A 24,079-nucleotide genomic window follows, 5' to 3' on the forward strand; every position below is an offset into this window, starting at 1 on the left:
ATAAAGTTACAGGGGTAATTGGAGTGGAGGTTGCCATATAGAAACAGGGAAAGTTAGTTTTCACTGATCAGGGATTCCAGCACTAGGGGGCATAAGTCAGTAAATTGTCAAGAGGTATGTTCAGAAGCACTTCTGCAGTGGTAAAAGTTTGGAACTCTTCTACAAAATAGCTAATAGAAATTTAATTGCTAATATCTTTTGCTCAAGAGTCAGAGGCAGCTACAGGGAGTTAGGCTCACTTCAGTGAAATTGCTGATGTGGCCTATGCCACCAATGACCAAATGGCCACCTCCTATGCTCTTAAAGCACCTACCTGCACCCTCAACCGGTTCTTAAAAACCTAACTCTTTCCCTACTATGTACATAGGCATTTCTGGTACTATTTTTGTAACCATCCCTCTTAGAGGGAGAACTTCTTTATTTAATTCTGAAGGCTTTCTTACATAAGTCTAACTATCAGGCATTTATAAAGTTGCAGCACAAGCTATTTGTAGACCAAGTTACAAGGGTTCAAAAGATGTACAAAAAGGAGTTTGCTTTTAGATGTGCAATAAATTGTTTAAAATCAAATTGAGAATTACTTTTGAAGCCCAGAAAAATATACACATTCAAGAGTTTGTGCTTCAAAAGAACACATTTGTTTATAACAAGTGATGCAGTCATACTTAGTGTTTTCACATTTATGTATGCACAAACCAAAAAAGACACCCCTGATAAAAACATACAGCTGACATTTGGTTGGAATAGATTTATTTCATCTGTCTGTAAACAAGGTGGTTTAACAGTTATGGCATTTTGTAAATGCATATTAAATCAGATGAGTTAGATTGTATCCCAGATGTAACAAAAGTGCAGGGAAAGAAAATGGACAAGTCAGCAACAAGAATTTTTAAATCTGTACATATTTCACAAGGCCTGAACATTGAGTATATGCTAGAATAACGCCCCTAAGGATGTGCCGTTCAACTGAAAGCCTTGCAGCAGCAGTTAAAATCCATCTCACAACAGCAACAGATCAAATCTCTATGCAGTATGGCACAGGATACACAAACATTTGCAAAATAATTTCACAAGACAGCCAAGTGTGATTATTCCAACCAATACCATCTCCCGTTTTATTCATGTGAATACAGCAAGTTTATAATTTTTTGTTTGAACGGAACATAAGTTAGTACCGTGCTCAAAACAGACATTTCCACAGATTTCAAAACTAGGAGCACAAGGCAATTCTTCCACAGTTTCCTTCTGCAGCATGGGCTCACCAGGTCTAATGCATCAGTACCCTCTATTTGAAAAAATTTTAAACAGATTTTCTATATAGGAAACTGCCACCCACAGACAAACAAAAGCACTGACCAACCAACATTCATGTTGAAATTTGAGTATATTCATCCAAATTGCCAATGCCGTACTGAGGAGTGGCAGTAATCCTTTACAATGGCATCATACAGCAGTCTGTCCTCTTAAAAATCCTCAAGCTGCAGCTTAATTGGTCCTATGAAGCACTCAAAACTGGACACTCCAGATGTTTGGGATATCTACTGTCTAAGATGGCAAACTTTATTAAAAAGTTAATTTACATTAAAGGAGCTGGCAAAACAACATTTTTAAGTGCCTGAGCTATTGCAAAGATGGAATGTCCCTGGAGATTAAACTGATCAAAGTCAGGATTGTGACATGTCCATGGGGAGGAAAAAAAACATTTAATATACCTGGAGCAGTTCTGCAATTACACCCATGAAGTCAGAATGCACAAGGTTTAATACTGTTAGGCATTCATGTTAAAGAGACTGCATCTACAAAACTGATGCAAAGTTGTCCATTTGACATGTAAACAAGTAATGAAACCGAAGGAAAATCCAGGGGAGATGTTTTCACAATGAGAATGTGTAATGAAGGTATAAGGAAAGCATAAAGAAACATTATGGCAATCAATCAATCAGATAATGGATGCAGATAACCTCCCAACATGTCCAAACAAACAGGAAGACAAGATGAGCTCTGCAATGTCACAGAAGCGCTGACTCAGCAACACTTAAATCTGAAATTGTACTACCAGCACCTCCTTTAATTTTTTAAAAAAGCACTTCAATGGGGGAAGTGGAAGGAGACAGAATAATCAGAACCTGGTTTGATGACTTTGGAGGTCTCTAAATGCTAAAACAAAGCAATGCCCAGGCTTAGCAAGTCAGCCCTATTTTTTTTTGCAACAATATCAAAAAGTAATAACATGCATATCACCATTTAGGTATTGTGCTAATGGTGCCAAAACATGGGATTTACTTTCCATTACACCTACAAATGTTATTACAATTAAGTGGTAAGGGACAGAGAATAAATGTGATCAGAAGTAGATAAACTAAAAAGATTCTACCAACTACAGTCTGGTAGCACTGCCAATTCAACTGGGTGGTGAGGATGAATTAGTTGCTAGGTAGATGGGAAGAGGCTACTTAGTATCCAGAATTCCTCAGGTATATGACAATGGTAAATGTTTTCTTGTTGAGTACCCCTCCATGGACTCTTTTCCCATGACAACCAATGCTGGAGCACACAAGGGAGAAAAAAAAATGAAAATTTAAACTTTCCCCACCAACACAGGGATACGAAGGAGATATGAGTTCACATCCCACAACCCTGCATTGCTATTATGCTTTCTGTAACTTCAATGTGAAAGAGTAGGTGACTGCTAAAAGGAAACTTTAATAGCAATTTTTTTTAAACTACTGAATAGGAATTCTGGCTAACTAGAATCCAGATTCTCTCAAGTATTTTGCCATTAAGTATGCCTTTTTATTGAGGAGTCCTCCGTGGGTCCCTTCTTTTCCCATTACAAAGACCAAGACTGAAAGAAAAAAAAAAAGAGGAAAACATTTAAAATTAGTCATGACAAAGAATACATGGCTTTACAGTGACAAGTTATATTTTTATAGTAAAAACAAAATGTCTTTCATAAACCTTTACTGCAGTAAAAAAAGTTTTACTCAAGTAGATTTAAAACAAAATCTCAACTAGGCAGGTAGAGTCCTATTATACAGGATGGAAACAGGACTTTCATTCCAACTCATCCAGTTTACCAGCACTTGGCCCATTGGGTATATGAATAAGTAGTTTAGAGGCATTCAAGTGCCTTTTAAAAATGTTGTAATTGTCCCAACTTCAGCTCATTACATATTCATACCACCCTCTCTACATGAAAAGGTTACCCCTAAAAAAGTTCCTTTTAAATTTTTCCCCCTCACCCTCTAGTCCTGGACTCCCCCACCATGGGAAAAGACATGTCTATTTACCCTATCCATGCCGCTCATTATTTTATAAGCCTCCATAAGGTCACTCCTCAGCCCTTGGACACTCCAGGAAAAGACAGCCCCAACCCATCAGCCTCTCCCTACAGTTCAAACCCTCCAAAAACATCCTTAGAAATCTTTTCTGCACCCTTTCAAGTTTCACAACATCTTTTCTGTAGCAGGGAGACCAGAACTGCACACAATATTCCAAAAGTAGCCTAACCAACGTCCTGTACAGCTGCAGCATGACCTAACTCCTGTACGGAGTACTGGCCAAAATGCCTCCTTCACTAGCTTTATCTACCGGTGACTCAATTTTCAAGGAACTATGCAGTTGTACCTAAAAAGGTCTCTTTGTTCAGCAACACTCGCCAGGACCTTACCATTTAAAAAAAATGGTGTACAAGTCCTGTTCACATTTGCCATTTCAAAATGCAGTGCAGCACATCACCTTTAAATGAATTAAGCTCCATCTGCCACTTAAGTTCATTGGAATCTTGATCAGATGGGCCATTGTGCAGAGGTAACCTTCCTAGCTACTACATCTCCAATTTTGATGTTATCTGCAAACTTATTAACTATACCTCATGTTCACATCCAAATAACTGAATAAAAAGCAGTGGACCCAGCACCAATGCTTGTGGCACACCAATGGTCACATGCCCCCAGTCACCACTCTTCTACCTTTGAGCCAATCCTTCAGCACAATCCCCCACATTAAATTCTAGCATTCAATGCAATTTTGTTAAAGAGTTACGATACTGGTCAAATCATGCATGGAAAAGTAACATGCAAATACCACTACCTCAATAGTCTTACTTTAAACCACTATAAATTTATCAAAATTAATTTAAGTAACCACATCTCAAAATAAACAAGAAAAATGTACATAACTAGGAATTATATGGCAGTCAGTTTATGTACTAGAAAAGGCAGTTTTACAAAAAAGTTCTCAGCTAGTATACAGGGCACAGCAAAACCAGAGCCAATTCACACAAACAATTTCCCAAGCATAGTCCTGATTATTTTGTCCTAAACTGAAACCTTTACGTTGTTGACCAAGAGAACAAACCTCTTTAGAGAAACTTGCACTGTATTCATGAAGTAATGAATAAAAACATTAGATAGATACTTTTGCCTCTTCAATTCATATTCATGATATACTACATCAGGGCAGAAGCAAGCTGATAGGGAAAGTAAAGAACAAATGTAAAAGAAAGTATAGAAAGAAATAGAAATTCCAGAATACACACATCTACCACCAGGCTCAATATTTATTTTTGGCCAAATAATGTTGGTCTCTTCTTGTGGCTAATTCACCAGAGTTAGAAGAGGAGAGGAGTGTGTGGCAATCTTAATTCAGAATCTTTGTAGTCTGTTAGATACAGGTGCTGAAAATCTATCCAGCATCTCTACATAAAATGTTGAATATTTCAAAAGGTCTGCTTTTAGATTACTTTTAGATTAGATTAGATTAGATTGAATATTTCAAAAGGTCTGCTTTTATAACTGCTTCTGCATTCTTTGACTAAGTAACTTTTATTTTTAAAGATGTTAAAGTATTCAAGCATGTTAGGGTTTGGACTTATTGATCCATACTGACCAAGCTGGCCCAACTTAACAGCTTCAAATCTTGCTGCTTATTGCAACCTTCTCTATAGTTGCACTAATCATGAATGGAAAACCCTCCAAATCTATTAACATTATTTCAGGTAACTAGCCTAATGGAGAGAGAGAGTAATCAAAGTTGATTTTTAAAGTTATGGATTTGAAGACTAAGAGTTCCTTTGTGACTCAAAAATGCTGCAGCTTCACTACAGTTAATTGTCTAGATAGTTCAGCATAGCAGTGGAAGAGAAAGGTTGGTGATAATATTAAAAAGGGAAATGTATCCATAGATTTCCAAGGGAAATTTATGTGTCAACATAGATTTTAATTATGTCCAATACATGGAACAGGGGTTTAATTTATTGATCAGAGTCAGCAGATAACTACACAGATTGATTACCTTGAGACTTGGACTATCTGTAGACAGGCCAAAACACTGCAGATTTAATATTAAAGTATAGAATTATTTAAAAAAGGATAGATGTATGTATTAAATTCAATAGTCAAAATAAGAAAGATCCAAGTGGCTACAGTACATATTTTGCAGCTTTTACATTTCAGCAAAAAAGTGTTACAAATTTCTGGATTAAGGCAAGTGGTTAACATGATCACAGGCAGAGAGTATGTTGCCTTCAAGTTTTTCTTCTAGTCACTAGAGGAAAAAAAAAGGATGTAATTTTAAAGGAGCCCCAAGAGTTGGACAATATTTTGCAGTTCTCTAGGCAGGACAAAGTATTAATGCATTGCAAGCACAGTAGGGGAAAACAGGAACATAACCAAGGCAGCAGCTCAAATACCAGTTCAGCAAGTCTGCTGCTGGAATATAGGTACAAGTAGGCCTTTCAATGACCACATCCTGCCCTCAAGAATGTGTTTCACCATTCAGTCAAATTTGATGACTACCAAAAAAAACTGAAATGGCCACCTGATTCCAAGCCTTAAGAATTTTTGGCTCAAGTTAGAGAAAAAAAAAGGAGTTTGCTGACATCAGCATGAATAGTAGCTCGAACTTAAAAAGGTTGTGCTCCTTTGTACTAAACATCTTCAAAGAAAATAGCTTCGGCTTCAAAATTATTTAATCATTGAAAATTAGAGTAAGGTCACTGTGCTCAAGTACAAACTTATGCAACTACTCTTGGAGCACTGATACCATCTTGACAAAATCTGTACTACACCCATCTTTTGAATTACAGTACACAATATGAAATGCAGTACTTTTAATGAGTTTTAATGTTAAGTGTAAAACTATTTAGGGGAAGATAAAGTATATGTATCTTTGGGCAAGATGAAACTATGTACATTAAAACACATTCAAGTTCATCTTTCTATTCATTACCTGTTAAAATAGGAAGTTTAAGGATGGAGCTGAAAAATATGCTAATTAAATGGCAACTCCCAATGACTCACCTACAGTCTACATGCAGATGTTAGTCATTGAAGTCCCCTTTATAAATGGCAGCATCTGTGGAGACAGAAGCAGAGTCAACATTGAGTCTTGGACGACTTCAGTTCTGAAAAGTCATACCAGACTTTAAACGCAACTCCATTCTCTCTCCACAGATGTTAGACCAGCTAAGTTTGTCCAATGTTTTGGTTTCAGATTTCCAGCATCTGCAGTACTTCACTACAAGTGTTCAAAAAAGTGGAATGCAAGTGAAATAGACAGCAGGGCTTCCCAAAGTAGAGGGTGTGAGCCGAGACTCTAGGGTGGTGGTCAGAGACTGCAAACGAGAGCTTCAACCAAGAAAACGGATGCTAGATTTCCAAACTGGCTATGATCCAAATGATAATCTAGAAATTGGTTTACACTTAAAGGGAAAAAAATCACTTTTATATGCTTTTAGACTGCTGCTGGACTTGTCCTTGTGAATACACCATACCACTATGCTAGAACTGTAGCTATCAAAACATCTCACTGGGAGTTTCTCCAGAGCAATTGGGGATGGGCACCCTAAAATTATGAACTCCAACTACACTCCTACCCATCTATTGTCTCATGCATGTTGTCTCAACAAAAATCACCCATCTTTTCAACTGTAACGCATGCTCAACATTTCCTCAAGAAAACCCCTTCATCCTAGAACTCTACCTTCAAATAAGTTCCAATAAGTACATCCAACCCAACAAAGTACTGCGTGCTGTGCTGATCCTTTAAGGATTAACACCCGACAAAGTTGTGCCAAGGCTTCCCTACTTTTATATTCACTTATAAAAAGGACAGTCCATTTGCCTTAAATCCCTGTACTTTATGCCAACTCAAATTTTACAAGTGGTGGCCACTGCCCTCTTCCCTGCAGCATTCTGTAGCCTCCCTTCACTTAAATATACTGTTCAACTCCTGCCAGATGTGAACAACCCAAAATTTCCTAAATTATACTCACCTGCCACATTTTTACTGACTTTATCTACTTTTCTTGGCAGATTCTGCTGACTTGCTTTTCCACCTACCTGTGCATTCTGCTCAAATTTGTTAGTGACCTGGATAAAAGGGAACATGTGTATGGTATCCAAAGACTAAATAGTAGAGGTGCCAACATTTGTAAAGTGTCACTTTATAGTTTGCCACCTTCAAAATGCCCCATTTATCCTAAACCTGGTTAGATAGAAACCTCTTATTCATACTAAATCACTCCAAATTCCATAAGCTCTAATCTTTACTGTAACCTTTAATGAGATACCCTATTACAAATTTCAACCTCCAAGTAGACATCTTTTGGTCACCCTAGATTCACCCTGCTCATTACATCCTTCAGCACTCTAGTTCAAAAAAAAAACTAGACATTGCACAAAGAAAATCAACTGATCAGATATAGAGCAGCATGTAAAATAATCATAAAGTTAGATAAAGGTGGACAGTGAGCCTTTATCCTCAGATGGTGATGGTTAGCATGAGGGGACAGGCCTATCACCCTCAATTTAAAGCTACAGGATAGTTGTTAGAGGTAGTTCCTTTACTCTGTAGTAGGGGCATGGAACACTGACTGCAACAGTAGTAGACTTGCCAACTTTAAAGCCTTTTAAAATGGCCACTGGATAAATATAATGAATGAAAGTGGAATAGTGTACGATAGATTGGTTCCACAGGTCAGTGCAACATTGAGGGCCAATCTGAAGCCAAAGGGCCTGTGGTGCACTGTAACGATCTATGTTCTAGGAGGAGGATTTGGTCCTGCTATTAACTCCATCATAGTTAGATTCCAACATGATACTAAGGAACAGATAGTGCACTAACTGCACTAAAAGAGTTTCCAGCTTTGTCCCCCTTCTCTCGAATAAAGGAGGAGTATATTTTGGTTTTCCAATCTATTGGAGCATTCCAATATGGAAGCAGCTACTTCTGTTAGGACCAGTGAAAACTATTAGGTCTGAGGGGCCTATGTTTAGTCCTGGTCATTTGCTTAATACATAGGTTATCATGATAACCTCTCTTCCTTTGCTAATTCTCTAGTCAAAAAAGATTTAAAATTCCTTTTCTACAGGTAGAAAGAGTTGAAGTGGGCACTCAGTACGTGTTAACTCATTATGCAAATTTGAGTCAACACTAAGGAAACCATTCATTTCACATTCTTGCCAGCTGCACAGTAATCCAGGCCAGTCTCATTCCTCATCACCACCACACCTCCAAACACTCCTGCAGTTTAATCAAAGTTTTGGTCTTTTTGAAATAGTTAGTTAATGAGCTTCCCCACTTCCAATACCCTCAATTGAACACAAGAACTAGGAGCATTTTTAGGCCATCTAACCAGTCAAGCCTGCTCTGTCACTCAGTAAGATCACAGCTGATCTTTTCATGGACTTCCGCTCCACTTACCCCACCCTCTCACCATATCCCTTAAATTTCTTTATTTTTAAAACTAAAATATTTGAACAACAATTTACTGGAGTATCAACTACTTCATAGGGCAAGGAATTACAAATTTTACACCCTCTGGATGAAGTAGTTCTTCTCAATTCGGTCCTAAATCTGCTCCTTCTAATCTTGAGGCTATGCCCTAATCCCAGTTTCACCAACTCAGTCAAACCATCCTCTCTACTCCCTTCATAAATGTTTAAGATTCCCCCCCCATTCAAAAATCCAATTAATATAATCCCAGTCTACTCAGCCTCTCTCTCATTTGAGTGGGAGCAGCGGCCGAGGAAAAACGAACCCGGGAGACTACAGCTAAGGTAAGACAGTTTGTTTCAAAATTACTTACCTGTAGCGGGCAGCGGAAGTGAGGTTGGAGCGCATAGCTGGGCGGGAAGGCAAGTGATTAGTATTTGAGTGGGTGTGTTCTAGACCCCAGGTCCTACTTTTGTAGGGCCTCCCTCCCACCCTCCTCCTCTAACCTAACTTTAAAGTCCACAGGTTATTGACTCAGTGTTCTTGTTTTTGGAGACAGTGTACAGTCATGGCAGCGCAGGCGGTGGAATGTTCCTCCTGCAGGATGTTTGAGGTAGGGGTGACCAACGATACGCCTGCCGACTTCGTCTGCAGGAAATGCAGTCAGATCCTGATCCTCACCGAGCGAGTTAGGGAACTGGAACTGGAGCTGGATGAGCTGAGGATTATTCGAGAGGCTGAGAGGGTGATCGATAGAAGCTACAGGGACATAGTTACGCCGGAGAACAGAGGTAGCTGGGTAACAGTTAGAGGTGGGAAGGGGAAGAAGCAGGCAGTGCAGGGATCCCCTGTGGTCGTTCCCCTAAAAAATAGGTATACAGCTTTGGAAACTGTTGGGGGGGGGGGGGGAAAACAGCCTTGCAGGTGTAAGCTGCAGTGAAGGGGTCTGTGGCTCTGAGATTCAGAAGGGAAAGGGGGAGAAGAGGAGAGCGCTAGTTATAGGGGACTCTCTAGTTAGAGGGACGGACAGGCGGTTCTGTGGACATGGGCGAGACTCTCGGATGGTTTGTTGCCTCCCGGGTGCTAGGGTCCGAGACGTCTCGGACCGTGTCTTCAGAATCCTTAAGGGGGAGGGTGTGCAGCCAGAAGTCGTGGTACACATTGGCACCAACGACATAGGTAGGAAGAGGGGTGGGGAGGTCATTCAAGAGCTCAAGGAGTTAGGCTGGAAGCTAAAAGCTAGGACAGACAGTCGTCATCTCTGGGTTGTTGCCGGTGCCACGTGACAGAGAGGCAAAGAATAGGGAGAGAGTGCAGTTGAACACGTGGCTGCAAGGATGGTGTAGGAGGGAGGGCTTCAGATATTTGGACAATTGGACTGCATTCTGGGGAAGGTGGGACCTGTATAAACAGGACGGGTTGCACCTGAACCAGAAGGGCACCAATATCCTGGGGGGTAGGTTTGCTAGCACTCTTCGGGGGGGTTTAAACTAATTTGGCAGGGGGATGGGATCCGGACTTGTAGTCCAGCAAGTAAGCTAGCTGTGTGTCAGGATGTCCAAGACTGTAGGGAGGCTGTGGAGAAGGTAGCACTGACAGGGACTACTTGCGGACACAGAGATGGGCTCAAGTGCGTATACTTCAACGCAAGGAGTATCAGAAATAAGGTGGGTGAACTTAAGGCGTGGATCGGTACCTGGGACTACGATGTTGTGGCCATCACGGAAACATGGATAGATGAGGGACAGGAATGGCTGTTGGAGGTTCCTGGTTACAGATGTTTCAGTAAGATTAGGGAGGGTGGCATTGCTAATTAGAAATGGTATAACGGCTGCAGAAAGGAAGTTTGAGGGGGATCTGCCTCTGGAGGTAGTATGGGCTGAAGTCAGAAATAGGAAAGGTGCAGTCACCTTGTTGGGTGTTTATTATAGGCCCCCCAATAGCAGCGGAGATGTGGAGAAACAGATTGGGAAACAGATTCTGGAAAGGTGCAGAAGCCACAGGGTCGTAGTCATGGGCGACTTCAACTTCCCAAATATTGATTGGAAGCTCTTTAGATCAAGGAGATTGGATGGGGCGGTGTTTGTGCAGTGTGTCCAGGAAGCTTTTCTAACGCAGTATGTAGATTGTCCAACCAGAGGGGAGGCCATATTGGATTTGGTACTCGGTAATGAACCAGGTCAAGTGGTGGGCTTGTTAGTGGGTGAACATTTTGGTGATGGTGACCACAATTCTGTGACTTTCACCTTTGTTATGGAGAGAGATAGGTGCGCACAACAAGGAAGTTTTTACAATTGGGGAGGGGGGAAGAAGGGAAATTACGATGCTGTAAGACAGGATTTGAGGAGCATACGTTGGGAGCATAGGCTGTCAGGGAAGGATGTGGTGGAAATGTGGAACTTTTTCAAGGAGCAGATACGATGTGTCCTTGATATGTATGTACCGATCAGGCAGGAAAGAAATGGTCGTGTGAGGGAGCCTTGGCTGACGAGGGAGGTTGAATGTCTAGTAAAGAGGAAGAAGGAGGCTTACATAAGGTTGAGGAAACAGGGTTCAGACAGAGCAGTGGAGGGATACAGGATAGCCAGAAGGGACCTGAAGAAAAGGGATTAGGAGAGCTAAGAGAGGGCATGAAAAATCCTTGGCGGATAGGATCAAGGATAACCCCAAGGCATTCTATGCGTATGTGAGAAACCTGAGAATGACGAGAACGAGGGTAGGTCCGATCAAGGACAGTGGTGGGAGACTGTGTATTGAGTCGGAAGAGATAGGAGAGGTCTTGAACAAGTACTTCTCTTCAGTATTTACGAACGAGAGGGACCGTATTGCTGAAGAGGAGTGTGTGAAACGGACTGGTAAGCTAGAAGAGATACCTGTTAGGAAGGAAGATGTGTTGGACATTTTGAACAACTTGAGGATAGACAAGTCCCCCGGGCCTGACGGGATATATCCTAGGATTATGTGGGAAGCAAGAGAGGAAATTGCAGTACCGTTGGAAATGATCTTCTCGTCTTCACTGGCAACGGGGGTGGTACCAGGGGACTGGAGAGTAGCGAATGTTGTGCCCCTGTTCAAAAAAGGGAATAGGGATAACCCCGGGAATTACAGGCCAGTTAGTCTTACTTCAGTGGTAGGCAAAGTAATGGAAAGGGTACTGAGGGATAGGATTTAAGAGTATCTGGAAAGACACTGCTTGATTAGGGACAGCCAGCACGGATTTGTGAAGGGTAGGTCTTGCCTTACAAGTCTTATTGAATTCTTCGAGGAGATGACCAAGCATTGGATGTGGGTAGAGCAGTGGATGTAGTGTACATGGATTTTAGTAAGGCATTTGATAAAGTTCCCCATGGTAGGCTTATGCGGAAAGTCAGGAGGCATGGGATAGAGGGAAATTTGGCCAATTGGATAGAAAACTGGCTAACCGGTCGAAGGCAGAGAGTGGTGGTAGATGGTAAATATTCAGCCTGGAGCCCAGTTACAAGTGGAGTTCCGCAGGGATCAGTTCTGGGTCCTCTGCTGTTTGTAATTTTTATTAATGACTTAGATGAGGGAGTCGAAGGGTGGGTCAGTAAATTTGCAGATGATACGAAGATAGGTGGAGTTGTGGACAGTGAGGAGGGCTGTTGTCGGCTGCAGAGGGACTTAGATAGGATGCAGAGCTGGGCTGAGGAGTGGCAGATGGAGTTCAACCCTACCAAGTGTGAGATTGTCCATTTTGGAAGAACAAATAAGAATGCGGAATACAGGGTTAATGGTAGGGTTCTTAGTCAGGTGGAGGAACAGAGGGATCTTGGGGTCTATGTACATAGATCTTTGAAGGTTGCCACTCAGGTGGATAGAGTTTGTAAGGCGGCCTATGGAGTATTATCGTTCATTAGCAGAGGGATTGAATTCAAGAGTCGGGAAGTGATGTTGCAGCTGTACAGGACTTTGGTTAGGCCACAGTTGGAGTACTGTGTGCAGTTCTGGTCGCCTCACTTTAGGAAAGATGTGGAAGCTTTGGAGAGGGTGCAGAGAAGATTTACCAGGATGTTGCCTGGAATGGAGAGTAGGCTGTACGAGGATAGGTTGAGAGTTCTCGGCCTTTTCTCGTTGGAACGGCGAAGGATGAGGGGTGACTTGATAGAGGTTTATAAGATGATCAGAGGAATAGATAGAGTAGACAGTCAGAAACTTTTTCCCCGGGTACAACAGAGTGTTACAAGGGGACATAAATTTAAGGTGAAGGGTGGAAGGTATAGGGGAGATGTCAGGGGTGGGTTCTTTACCCAGAGTGGTGGGGGCATGGAATGCGCTGCCCGTGGGAGTGGTAGAGTCAGAATCATTGGCGACCTTTAAGCGGCATTTGGATAGGTACATGGATGGGTGCTTAATCTAGGATAGAAGTTCGGCACAACATCGTGGGCCGAAGGGCCTGTTCTGTGCTGTATTGTTCTATGTTCTATGTTCTAAGACAACCCCTTCAACTCCAGAATCAACCTAGTGAACCTCTTCTGCACCCCCTCCAGTGCCAGTGCATCCTCTCTCAAGTAAGGAGTGTGAAATACATGCAGTACCCCAGGTGTGGCCTCACCAGCACCCTGTGCAGCTGCAACATAACCTCCCTGCTTTTAAACTCAATCCCATTAGAAATGAAGGGCAAATTTCATTTCATAACACCAGGTTTAACACGTTTAAGTGGAAGCACTGGCTTTTGGAACGCTGCTCCTTCATCAGGTGGTTGTGGAGTACCAGGTTAACTTTAACAATTGGCATCAGCCCGAGAATGTAACTTTTAAAAAATTTGTAACCTACATAAGAAAGAATGGCCACGATAGTTTCAACTCTAATCAGATGACAGACTTGAACAATCAAGGTATTTTTCAATGTATAATTTCAGTTACATCACACTGCAAACTTCTGCTATAAATGGTGTACTCCACAACCACCTGAAGGAGCAGCACTCCGAAAGCTAGTGCTTCCAATTAAACCCGCTGGGCTATACCGGTGCGATTTTTACCTTTGCACACCCCAGTCTAACACCAGCATCATCTCCAAATTAAAATTTATTTTGCCTTCCAAATTACTTGTACCTGCAAGCCAACCCTCCAATTCATGCACAAGGACACCAGGTCCCTGTGCACAGCAGCATTCAAGATTTTTTTTAAACTGTTACTCCTACCAAAATGGGTGACTTCACATTTACTAAAATTGTTTTCCATTTGCCAGACCTTTGCCCACTCAAAATTATGCATGTTCCTCTGCAACTCATCTTAGTGTCACCTGCAAACTTCGGCAGTGAGTGAGTGCCCACACTGCTAACTGACAGCACCATTTGCTGTTTGAATTCATGCATTGCTGGACATCAGAGTGCATCTGGGAAAACTAACAGTGAAATTCACAACTAATCTTGGAAGAACCGGTTTGGGAGAGGTCACAACACAAACAGATAAGTGAATATTTCAAGTGTGGCCTTACAGTAAGTCTGCAGTAATGAGTGGAGTGGATTCTTTGTTAGAGAGATGTCTCTTGATTAATACTTATGGCTTATATTAAGTTTAATTTAACCTAGAGTAGTGTTTTGTAGAGGAATAAGATAGAGCTATTTTCTGGGTGTGTACAGTGAAAGCAGCAAAAAGGGCCTTTAGTACAGTGATATGTTCTTCTTGTCAGATGTGGGAATTTAGGGGAGTTTACATGTTACTGAGGATTATATTTGCAATAAATGCCATTGGTTGTAAATCCTGATCAGATCAAATGGATCAGTTGGAGAGACAGTTAGAGGCAATAAGGAATTTACAGAGCAAGTAGGTGATGTGATGGATGGCAGTTATAGGAAGGGAGAAAAGTCACAGATACAGTCACATAGCTTTCCTGGAGTCAACCCATCTAAGAGGGGTAGGCAGGAGTCTGTGGCTACCCCATTTCAAAACGAGTATGCCATTTTGGAAAATGGAGGGTGGTGGATTCTCAGAGGAGAGAAGTTTCTGGTATAGAGACTGGTTCTAATGCAATGAGGGGTACATCGGGTTCCAAGAGATCAATTGTATTCAGGGTGTCTCTAGTTTGAAGTAAAGACAGATGTTTGTCACCAGCAGTGGGAAATCAGAATTGTGTGTTGCTTCCCTGGTCAAGGATGTCTCAGAGGGTGCAGAATGTTCTGTGGGGGGGCAGCAGGTGGTCATAGGAACCGACAGGAAAGGAGAAAGGTAGAGATTCTGAAGGGTGATCATAGTTAGGCAAGAATTTAAAAGTCACAAGCTAATAAGAGTGAGAATAGGAGGATAGAGCAGATGAATGCATGGCTGAGGAGCTGGTGTATGGGAGAAGGATTCACATTTTTTGGATCATTGGAATTCCTTTGGGGGTAGAAGTGGCCTGTACAAGGACGGACGGATTGCACCTAAATTGGAAGGGGACTAATATATTGGCAGGGAGATTTGCTAGAGCTGCTCAGGAGGATTTAAACTAATAAAAAAGGTGGGGGATAGTGAGGGAAGATCAATCTAAGACTGGTACAGTTGCGAACATAAGCAAGTCAAATAGTCAGGGCAGGCAGGGACAAGATCAGAGAACAAGGTAGGACTGATAAGCTGCACTTTCAATGCAAGAGGCTTAACAGGGATGGCAGATGAACCCAGGGCATGGTTAGGAACATGGGACTGGGATATCATAGCAATTACAGAAACATGGCTCAGGGATGGGCAGGACTGGCAGCTTAATGTTCCAGAATACAAATGCTACAGGTAGGATAGAAAGGGATGCAAGAGGAGGAGGGGGAATGGAATTTTTGATAAGGGATAGCATTACTGCTTTACTGGGGGAGGATATTCATGGAAATACATTCATGGGTGGAACTAAGAAAGGGATGACCACCTTATTTGAATTGGATTATAGACCCCCTAATAGAGGGAAATTGAGAAACAAACTTGTAAGGAGATCTCAGTTATCTCTAAGAACAATAGGGTAGTTATGGTAAGGGATTTTAACTTTCCAAACATAGACTGGGACTGCCATAGTGTTAAGGATTTAGATGGAGAGGAATTTGTTAAGTTACACAAGAAAATTTTCTGATTCAGTATGTGGATGTACCTATAGAGAAGCTGCAAAACCTGACCTACTCTTGGGAAATAAGGCAGGGCAGGTGACTGAGGAGTCAGTGGGGGAGAGCTCTGGGGCTAGCGATCATAGTTTTGTTAGTTTTAAAAAGAGTGATGGAAAAGAATAGACCAGACATAAAACTTGAAGTTCCAAATTGGAGAAAGGCCAATTTTGACAGTATTAGGCAAGAGCTTTCAAAAGCTGATTGGGGCAGATGTTCACAGATAAAGGGAAGCCTTCAGAAATGAGAAAACGAGTGTTCAGAGACAATATATTCCTGTTAGGGTGAAAGGAAAGGCTGGTTGGTATAGGGAATGCTCGATGACTAGAGAAGAGGGTTTAATTAAAAAAGGAAGCACATGTCAGGTATTGACAGGATAGACAGTGAATCTTTAAGAGTATAAAGCAGGAGTACACTTGAGGAAATCAGGAGGGCAAAAAGAAAAAAGGGGGCTATGAGACAGCTTTGGATTCTCCTTAATTCTATTTGCCAAAGGGTTTTTACAAATACATTAAAAAGGACAAAATGGGTAACTAGGGAGAGAATAAGGCCACTCTAAGATCAGCAAGGTGTGGAGCCACAGAAAATGGGAGAGATACTAAGTGAGTATTTTGCATCAGTATTTACTGTGGAAAAAGGACATGGAAGACATAGAATGTAGGGAAATAGCTGGTGACATCTTGAAAAAATTACCCATATTACAGAGGAGTAAGTGCTGGATGTTTTGAAAACACATTAAAAAAAAAGGTGGATAAATGCACAGGACCAGATCAGGTGTACCAGAGAACTTGGTGGGAAGCTAGGGAAGTGATTGCTGGGCCTCTTGCTGAGATATTTGTATCAGCATAGTGACAGGTGAGGTGCCCGAAGACTGGAGGTTGGCTAACATGGTGCCATTATTGGAGGAGAATAGTAAGGACAAGCCAGGAAACAATAGACCAGCAAGTCTGATGTCAGTGGTGGGCAAGTTGTTGGAAGGAGTCCTAAGGGACAGGATGTACATGTATTTGGAAAGGCAAGGACTGATTAGGGAGAGTCAACATGATTTTGTGCATGGGAAATAATGTCTCAAACTTGATTGAGTTTTTTTGAAGCAGTAGCAGGATTGATGAAGGCAGAGCAGTAGAAGTGATCTATATAGACTTCAGTAAGGTGTTTGACAAGGTTCCCCATGGGAGACTGGCAAGCAAGGTTAGATTTCAAGAAAGAGAGAAGTAGCCATTTGGATACAGAACTGGCTCAAAAAAGGTAGAAGACAGAGAGGGTAGTGGTGATGGTGAAGGGTTGTTTTTCAGACTGGAGGCCTATGACCAGTGGAGTGCCACAAGGACCACTGCTGGGTCCACTACCTTTTGGTCATTTATATAAATGGATTTGGATGTGACCATAAGAGGTACAGTAAGTTTGTAATTGGAGGTGTAGTGGACAGTGAAGGCAGCCAAGTCAGATTACAATGGGATTTTGATCAGATGGGTCAATAGGCTGAGAAGTGGCAGATGGAGTTTAATTTAGATAAATGAGGGGGCTGTATTTTGGCAAATCTTCACAGGACATTTATACCTTAAATGGCAAGGTCCTCAGGAGCATTGCTGAACAAAGAAACCTTGGAGTGCAGGTTCATAGCTCCTTGAAAGTGGAGTCACAGGTAGATAGGATAAGGAAGGTGGGGTTTGGTATGCTTTCCTTCATTGGTCAGAGTATGGAGTAAATGAGTTGGGAGGTCATGCTGCAGCTGTTCAGGACATCGGTTAGGCCACTGTTTGAATATGGATTAGTGGTGCTGGAAGAGCACAGCAGTTCAGGCAGCATCCAAGGAGCAGCGAAAAATCGACGTTTCGGGCAAAAGCCCTGATGAAGGGCTTTTGTCCGAAACATCGATTTCACTGCTCCTTGGATGCTGCCTGAACTGCTGTGCTCTTCCAGCACCACTAATCCAGAATCTTGTTTCCAGCATCTGCAGTCATTGTTTTTACACTGTTGGAATATTGTGTGCAATTCTGATCTCTTTCCTATCAGGGAGATTTTACAAAACTTGAAAGGGTTCAGAAAAGATTTACAAGTATGTTGCCAGGGTTGGAGGATTTGAGCTATAGGGAGAGGCTGAATAGGCTAGGACTGTTTTTTTCCTGGAGCATTGGGGGCTCAGGGGTGATTTTATAGAGGTTTATAAGATCAGGACGGGCATGGATAGGGTAAATAGACAAAAGTCTCTTACCTGGGGTGGGGGAGTTCAGAGCTAGAGGGCATAGGTTTAGGGAGAGGGGGAAAAAGATAGACCTTGGGGGCAACTTTTTCACAGAAGATGGTACGAGTATGGAATGAGCTGCCAGAGGAAGTGGTGGAGGCTGGTACAATTGCTTCATTTAAAAAGGCATTTGGATGGGTATACGAATAGGAAGGCTTTGGAAGGATATGGGCCGGGTACTGGCAGGTGGAACTAGATTGGGATATCTAGTCAGCATGGGCAAGTTGGACCAAAGGGCATTTTTGTGCTGTACATTTCTCCAACTATGACACTAGCTTTCTGAGTGCTGCTCCTTCATCCAGGGGGTTGTGTCACACAACCACCTGATGAAGGAGCAGCACTCTGAAAGCCAGTGCCTCCAAATAAATTTGTTGAGACTATAACCTGGTGTTGTCATTTTTAAGTTTTGTATACCCTGGTCATGCTACCCATCAAATCTGCTCTGTCATCCAAATCATGGCTAATGTGTTACTCAGCTCCATTCTTGGGCTTTTTCCCTATAACCCTTATTCCCCTTTAAGAAAAAAAAAGGAACTCATATGTCGACATGCTGACTTATTGCCACAGAAGGTTGTGGAGGCAGAGTGTCAGAGATTCACCACCCTGGTTTGAAATATGGGAAGGTGCAGATCAGAAAATTTTCAAGCAGGAAGCTCCCTTTAATGGGTTGGTATGAACATAAAATGGTTGTTAGTTTTGCATTCTAACATTGGTATTTTGTTAGAAATGTCATCTGACAACTTATTACAGACAGAAAGTATTCCAGGCAGATGGAGATGCTACAGAGGGGAAAGCAGAGGCTAAATGTTTGCAGGAACAGGATGAGCAGGATTTGACTCAGTAAATCACTGATGTCTGGGCAGGTTGCTGACAAAACTCAAATCTTATTTGATGGTGTCTGCCATTTTAAATTTTTTATTGCATGTTTGACCACTTAGTATTTAACAGGGTAAATGTGAATTAAAATTATGGGAGATGGTATACAGACTGCTTTGTTGACCCTTATACGTTAGAAATTTAAAGCCATGAAATCTTGTTACTTTATTCTTTTAGTAATTACTGGGTCAAAATCCTGGAATTTCCTCCCCTAGGGCATTGTGGGTCTACTACAACACAGACTGCAACCATTCAGGAAGGCAGCTCAGCAGCACCTGAGGGCAGTTAAGGGCAGTTAAGGACAGGCAATAAATGTGGCCAGTCAGTAATACCCACATCCCACTAGTGATTTTTTAAAAACTGAACAAAATGTTATGGTTCCTAATACCATTCAACTCAAACTAAATAAATGCTAAGAAAAGTTCTCTAGCTGAGCCACCGAACACTAGCTCCCAAACCCCCTCCAACATTGACATGGCAGGAGTCAGGAATGCAAACAAAATACTTGACATTACCTTCGGTGAGGCCAACTACAAATGTGACATTATTTGCCTGACTAGTACCTCTAAGCTACCGGAGTATCTACTTCCAGTATATTATGCCTGTAGGACACAAAAAAATCTTGGTAAGTTTTTGCAAAGTATCTCATGATCAAGAGCTCCAAGGACAATGAACAAAACAAAAACAATACGAACATCAAGTCACAGATCTGATATGGTTAAGAACCCTCATCTATCTAAATCTGTTACCATCCCACTCAGCAGGGTGGCAAAACATCACCAGAAAAACTGCAACTGTGCACAAAGGCAGTCTAAAGTAGAGCAAACTAGTGACAGGTAGTTACCCAATACCCACATCAAAGTAGGGCAGACTAAACATATGCAAGATATACATACAAGTCCACAAATCAGGGAGGTTAAGTATTTTATAATAAAACATGCAACACCAAGTCACTATTCATGACAGCTTATCCTGTTCATAAGAAAATACCTGCGTCTTCAACTCTATTCCTACTAAACTGATGACCCAAACTTCCCCTTCTGATTCCCACACTGACAGCTATTAACAATTTTGTACAGAAGGGCACAGCATCTGAAGCAACACAATGGGGCTTTCCCCCCCCTCCCGCCCCTCATCTTACTCCTCAGAAGTCCAACCCTCAACTCCAGTATTCCTGCAAACCATTGCCCATTTCCAACTTTCCTTTAATTTGGAAGGCTAGAACACATTCTAGGATTAAATGACTATCATTCCAAAAACTCATGTCTGAATCTTCCCAGATTTTCATTCCTGCCGCACAACCAAATCAAATGGCATCCTAAAGAACTGCAAACATAAGCTCGCTCTTCATCCTTCTAGTCTTCTCTGCATCCTGCAACACAGCTGATCACACTACCCTCCACCACCAACCCCATGTTGTTGTTGGGAACAATGTTACCTGGCTTCATGGTTATCAAAATGAATGTATTGGTTGTAATACTTTCAGTACTTCCACCAATAAAAACAAGTTGCTGGAAAAACTGCTTTCTCTCCAGATGTTTTTCCAGCAATTTATTTTTCCAAGTAGAAAAAAATAAGTTAAGAGGACAGAGTCTACAAGAGGAATATAAATAGGTTAAAAAGCAGGCATAGGTTTGACAAATGGAATTTAAAATGAGAATCTAGAAAACAGTGCACCTGTTAAAATTCAGACACTGCACATGCCCATGGTACCAGGCAATCTCAGTATCCTGAGATGAATTACAAGCAGTTATACACATATAGCAAATGATTATTGAAAATGAAATTTTGGCCTTTGTTGCAAGTAATACAGAGCACACATGTAGTGAACTCTTGCTGAAGCTGTGTACAACTGCAGTAAGACCACATCTGGGACTTCTAGCTCCTTATTTGCAAGAGAATATAATTCCATTAATTCAGAGAATGTTCACTTGACTCATTCCAGGCAGGAGGGATCCATCTTAAGAGCTTAAATGAGTTGGACTATACTCTCCTTCAAGTTCACAACATTTAAATCTTATTTCAGTAAGAGATTCTATGGGATTTTTTTGAGATGGATACCAGGCAGGTGTTATTTCCTCTTGAAGCTACAAAAAAAAAGGAGCCAAGCATGAGGAGGGGGAGAAAGCAAAGTGGAGTTGAGCTCACAATTGTATCAGCCATGATCTTGTCAAATGGCAGAGCAAACCCTGTTCACTCCCATATTTGAAGTCTTTCCCTCTATAATGCATTCTTGCTAAACTACAGGTTTCTAGTCCTGTGTCTTTATTTTAAAATTTGTGTCCTGGGTTTTGAAAATATGGCCTCAATTCTCCCCTTCCAATATCTTCAGTCCCACAACATTATAGCACTAACTAATTCTGTTTCAAGGTCATTCCACTATTGATAGGAAGAGATGAGGGAGGTAAAGTGTGGGCTGCTGAAAAATGAAGCTGAAGTAGTAGTAATGGGGAACAAAGTAGCAACTAAGCAAAGGACTTAGGCACTTTGCATCAGTGTCACAGTGGAAGAAACCAGCTGTGTACCAAAACTTCAAACAGTCTGAGGTCAGAGTGTAGTAGTCATCACTGAGGTGGTGGCACTGCTGGGCAAGCTGAAGAGGTCAGAAGGTGGATAAAATCACCCAGACTGGATGGACGGAGGCACTGGTGGTGACCTTTCAAGAATCACGAGTCAGGGAGGATCTCATGAGGACTGGAAAATGGCTAATGACCTTATTTATGGAGGAAGGAAGATGACAGCAAATTACAAGCTGGTTAGCCTGTCTCAGTCATTGGTAAGCTCAGAGTCTGCTAATAATGGAAATTAGTGTGTATTGGAAGTGCATAACAAAATAGGGTGGATCAGCAAGATTTCATCAAGGTGAGACCATGCTTGACATAAATCAGTTAGAATTCTTTAAGTAAAAAGCAAGTTAGACAATGGACAGCCTGTGGACATATTAGATTTCCAGAGGCCACTGACAAAGACATGCACAGGTGGTTGCTAAAAAAAAACAAAAGCCCATGGTGTAAGGAGCAAGGTACTGGCATGAAGAGAAAGTGGGAACAAAATGGGTTTTTCACAGGATGGCAGCCAGTCACGAATGGAGTTTTTTTTTGGGGGGGGGGGGGGGGGGGGGGGGGGGGGGCGCGGTGCTAGGACCATAAAAAAAACTTTTCACAACATACATTACACTGTCAATGGAAGAAAGAATGGAGGGCATTGGTGCCAAGTTTGCAGGTGGCAAAGATGGGTGAAGAGGCAGGGAGGCTGCAGAAGGACTTACACAGGCTAGGAGAGAGTTGGCAAAGTATGGCAGACCTGAATACAATGTGGGGAAAAATGTCAGGTTATGCACTTTGGTAGGAAAAAAAATTGTAGACTATTTTCTAAATAGGGAAATACTTCAGAAATCTGAAGCACAAATGGACCAGGAGTCTTACTTCACAGTTGGCAGTGAGCAAAGCAAATGCAAATTTGCTTTCATTGAGGGGACTAGAATACAGATGTACTGTTGAGGCTGTATAAAGCTCTAGACAGACTACATTTTGGAGTTTTGAGCAATTTTGGGCCCCATATCAATGAATGTGCCAGCTTTGGAGGGGTCCAGATAGTTACAAGAATGACCCAGGGATGGATGGCTTGAAAGTTGAGGACTCTGGGTCAGTAGTCTATAGAGTTTAAAACAATTTTGAACAGGGAAAAAACAGGGAAGGTCTCTTTGCAATTTACAGAATACAGAGGCTTGAAAAAATGTGGATGTGGAAATGACATTGCCATGAGCAGGAAAGACAAGACCCAAGGACAGCCTCAGAGTGAAGGGACAACCCTTTAGAAGGGAGATGATTAATTTATTCATTCAGCCAGAGGCAGTGGAGACCAAGTATCTGAGCATGTTTCAGACACAGAAGATAGGTTCTTGATCAGTAAGGCAACCAAGAGTTAAAGTGAGAAGACTGGAGAAGTGAGTTGAGAAACATATCAGCCATGATGAAATGATGTAAAACCTTGATGGGCTGAAAATGCATTAAGACCATCTGATTAGGAGATTTAAGCCAAAGACCTAAGCTCTTAATTTCTATGCTAAACCAAGACATCAAAATTTGCTCAAAAAAAGAGTTCCAAATATTTACAATTCTCTCAATTGACCTGGTAATCACTTGCTTTTATGAACATGCAAGTTTCTATTAAAACAAATGTTTAAGTAATTTTAAATTGCAAATATGCAACAGTTCTAGGTCCAACTCTACAGGATAGAAACTCTTACACAAAACCAGGAACCTGTAACTCTAAAACAACAGTTAAATTGAGCGATAGACAGTATTTCTTCACATACACATGTAATGATCAAGATATATTTGCTGGAACCAGAACCCTGTCTCAAAGTTTGCTAAGTAGGCGCAAAGCTATTGAGGTGAATAAATATAAACTAGGAAAACCTACAGGGCTATATATATTAAACAAAAGAGGATGTCACCCAGACAGCATGGGTTGCATTCTAAGACCTTACAAAGGAAGCAGATACAGGTTTTGTAGATGCACTGGTAATAATCTTCAAGAACCCTTAAATTTGAGGAAGCCCCACAGGATTGGAAAACAAACAAAATATAACAGATTTAAAAAGAAAAGACAAAAACCAGGTAATACAGGTCAGTTAGCTTAACATTTCATGCATATGGTCACAGAAATCTAAGGGTGCATACATGAGGATCAGTGGTCAGCACAACATCATGGGCTGAAGGGCCTGTTCTGTGCTGTACTGTTCTATGTTCTATGTTCTATTTCCCAATGGGAAAATTATAGTTCATTACAAAAGCATGCAATAGCATAGCAAATAAAAGCACACATCTAGAAATATCAAGGAGTGTCAACATGGCTGTTTAAGAGAAAATCATACTTGACAAATTGAGGTAACAAGTAGAACAAAGAAAGTGAACTAGTCGATATGATATTTCCAAAAGGCATCCAGTAAAAAAAAAAGGTGCCACACAAGCAACAGTTATTTGATAAAGAGTCAGTTATTGCAGCTCATTAATATGGAGAGAACATTGGCTGGCTAATAAGATATTTGAGATAAGGAGTCGTCATTTTCAGGATGGTAATCTACTGCCACAGGTACAAGAGCTAAAATTATTCACAATATATATTAGTGACTTGGAGACCAAAGTGAATGTACT

General features: G+C 41.4%; 1 protein-coding gene across 2 annotated transcripts in view; it reads right to left on the reverse strand.

Annotated features, from left to right (window-relative positions):
* Positions 1-733: 733 nt before the first annotated feature.
* Positions 734-24,079, reverse strand: part of LOC140478728 (profilin-2-like) — a 65,556-nt gene continuing 42,210 nt past the window's right edge. The window contains exons 3-4 of one of the 2 annotated variants that reach the window (XM_072572038.1): positions 6,303-6,357; positions 734-2,845 (exon numbers count right to left, since the gene is read on the reverse strand). In XM_072572038.1, the coding sequence (XP_072428139.1) occupies positions 6,323-6,357 (35 nt within the window). In that variant the 3' untranslated portion in view covers positions 734-2,845; positions 6,303-6,322. The remainder of the gene's footprint in view (positions 2,846-6,302; positions 6,358-24,079) is intronic. The other variant, XM_072572037.1, reaches the window with a different exon arrangement.

The sequence above is a fragment of the Chiloscyllium punctatum genome, chromosome 6 (genome assembly GCF_047496795.1).
Source record: "Chiloscyllium punctatum isolate Juve2018m chromosome 6, sChiPun1.3, whole genome shotgun sequence".
In the NCBI taxonomy this organism is placed as follows: domain Eukaryota; kingdom Metazoa; phylum Chordata; class Chondrichthyes; order Orectolobiformes; family Hemiscylliidae; genus Chiloscyllium; species Chiloscyllium punctatum.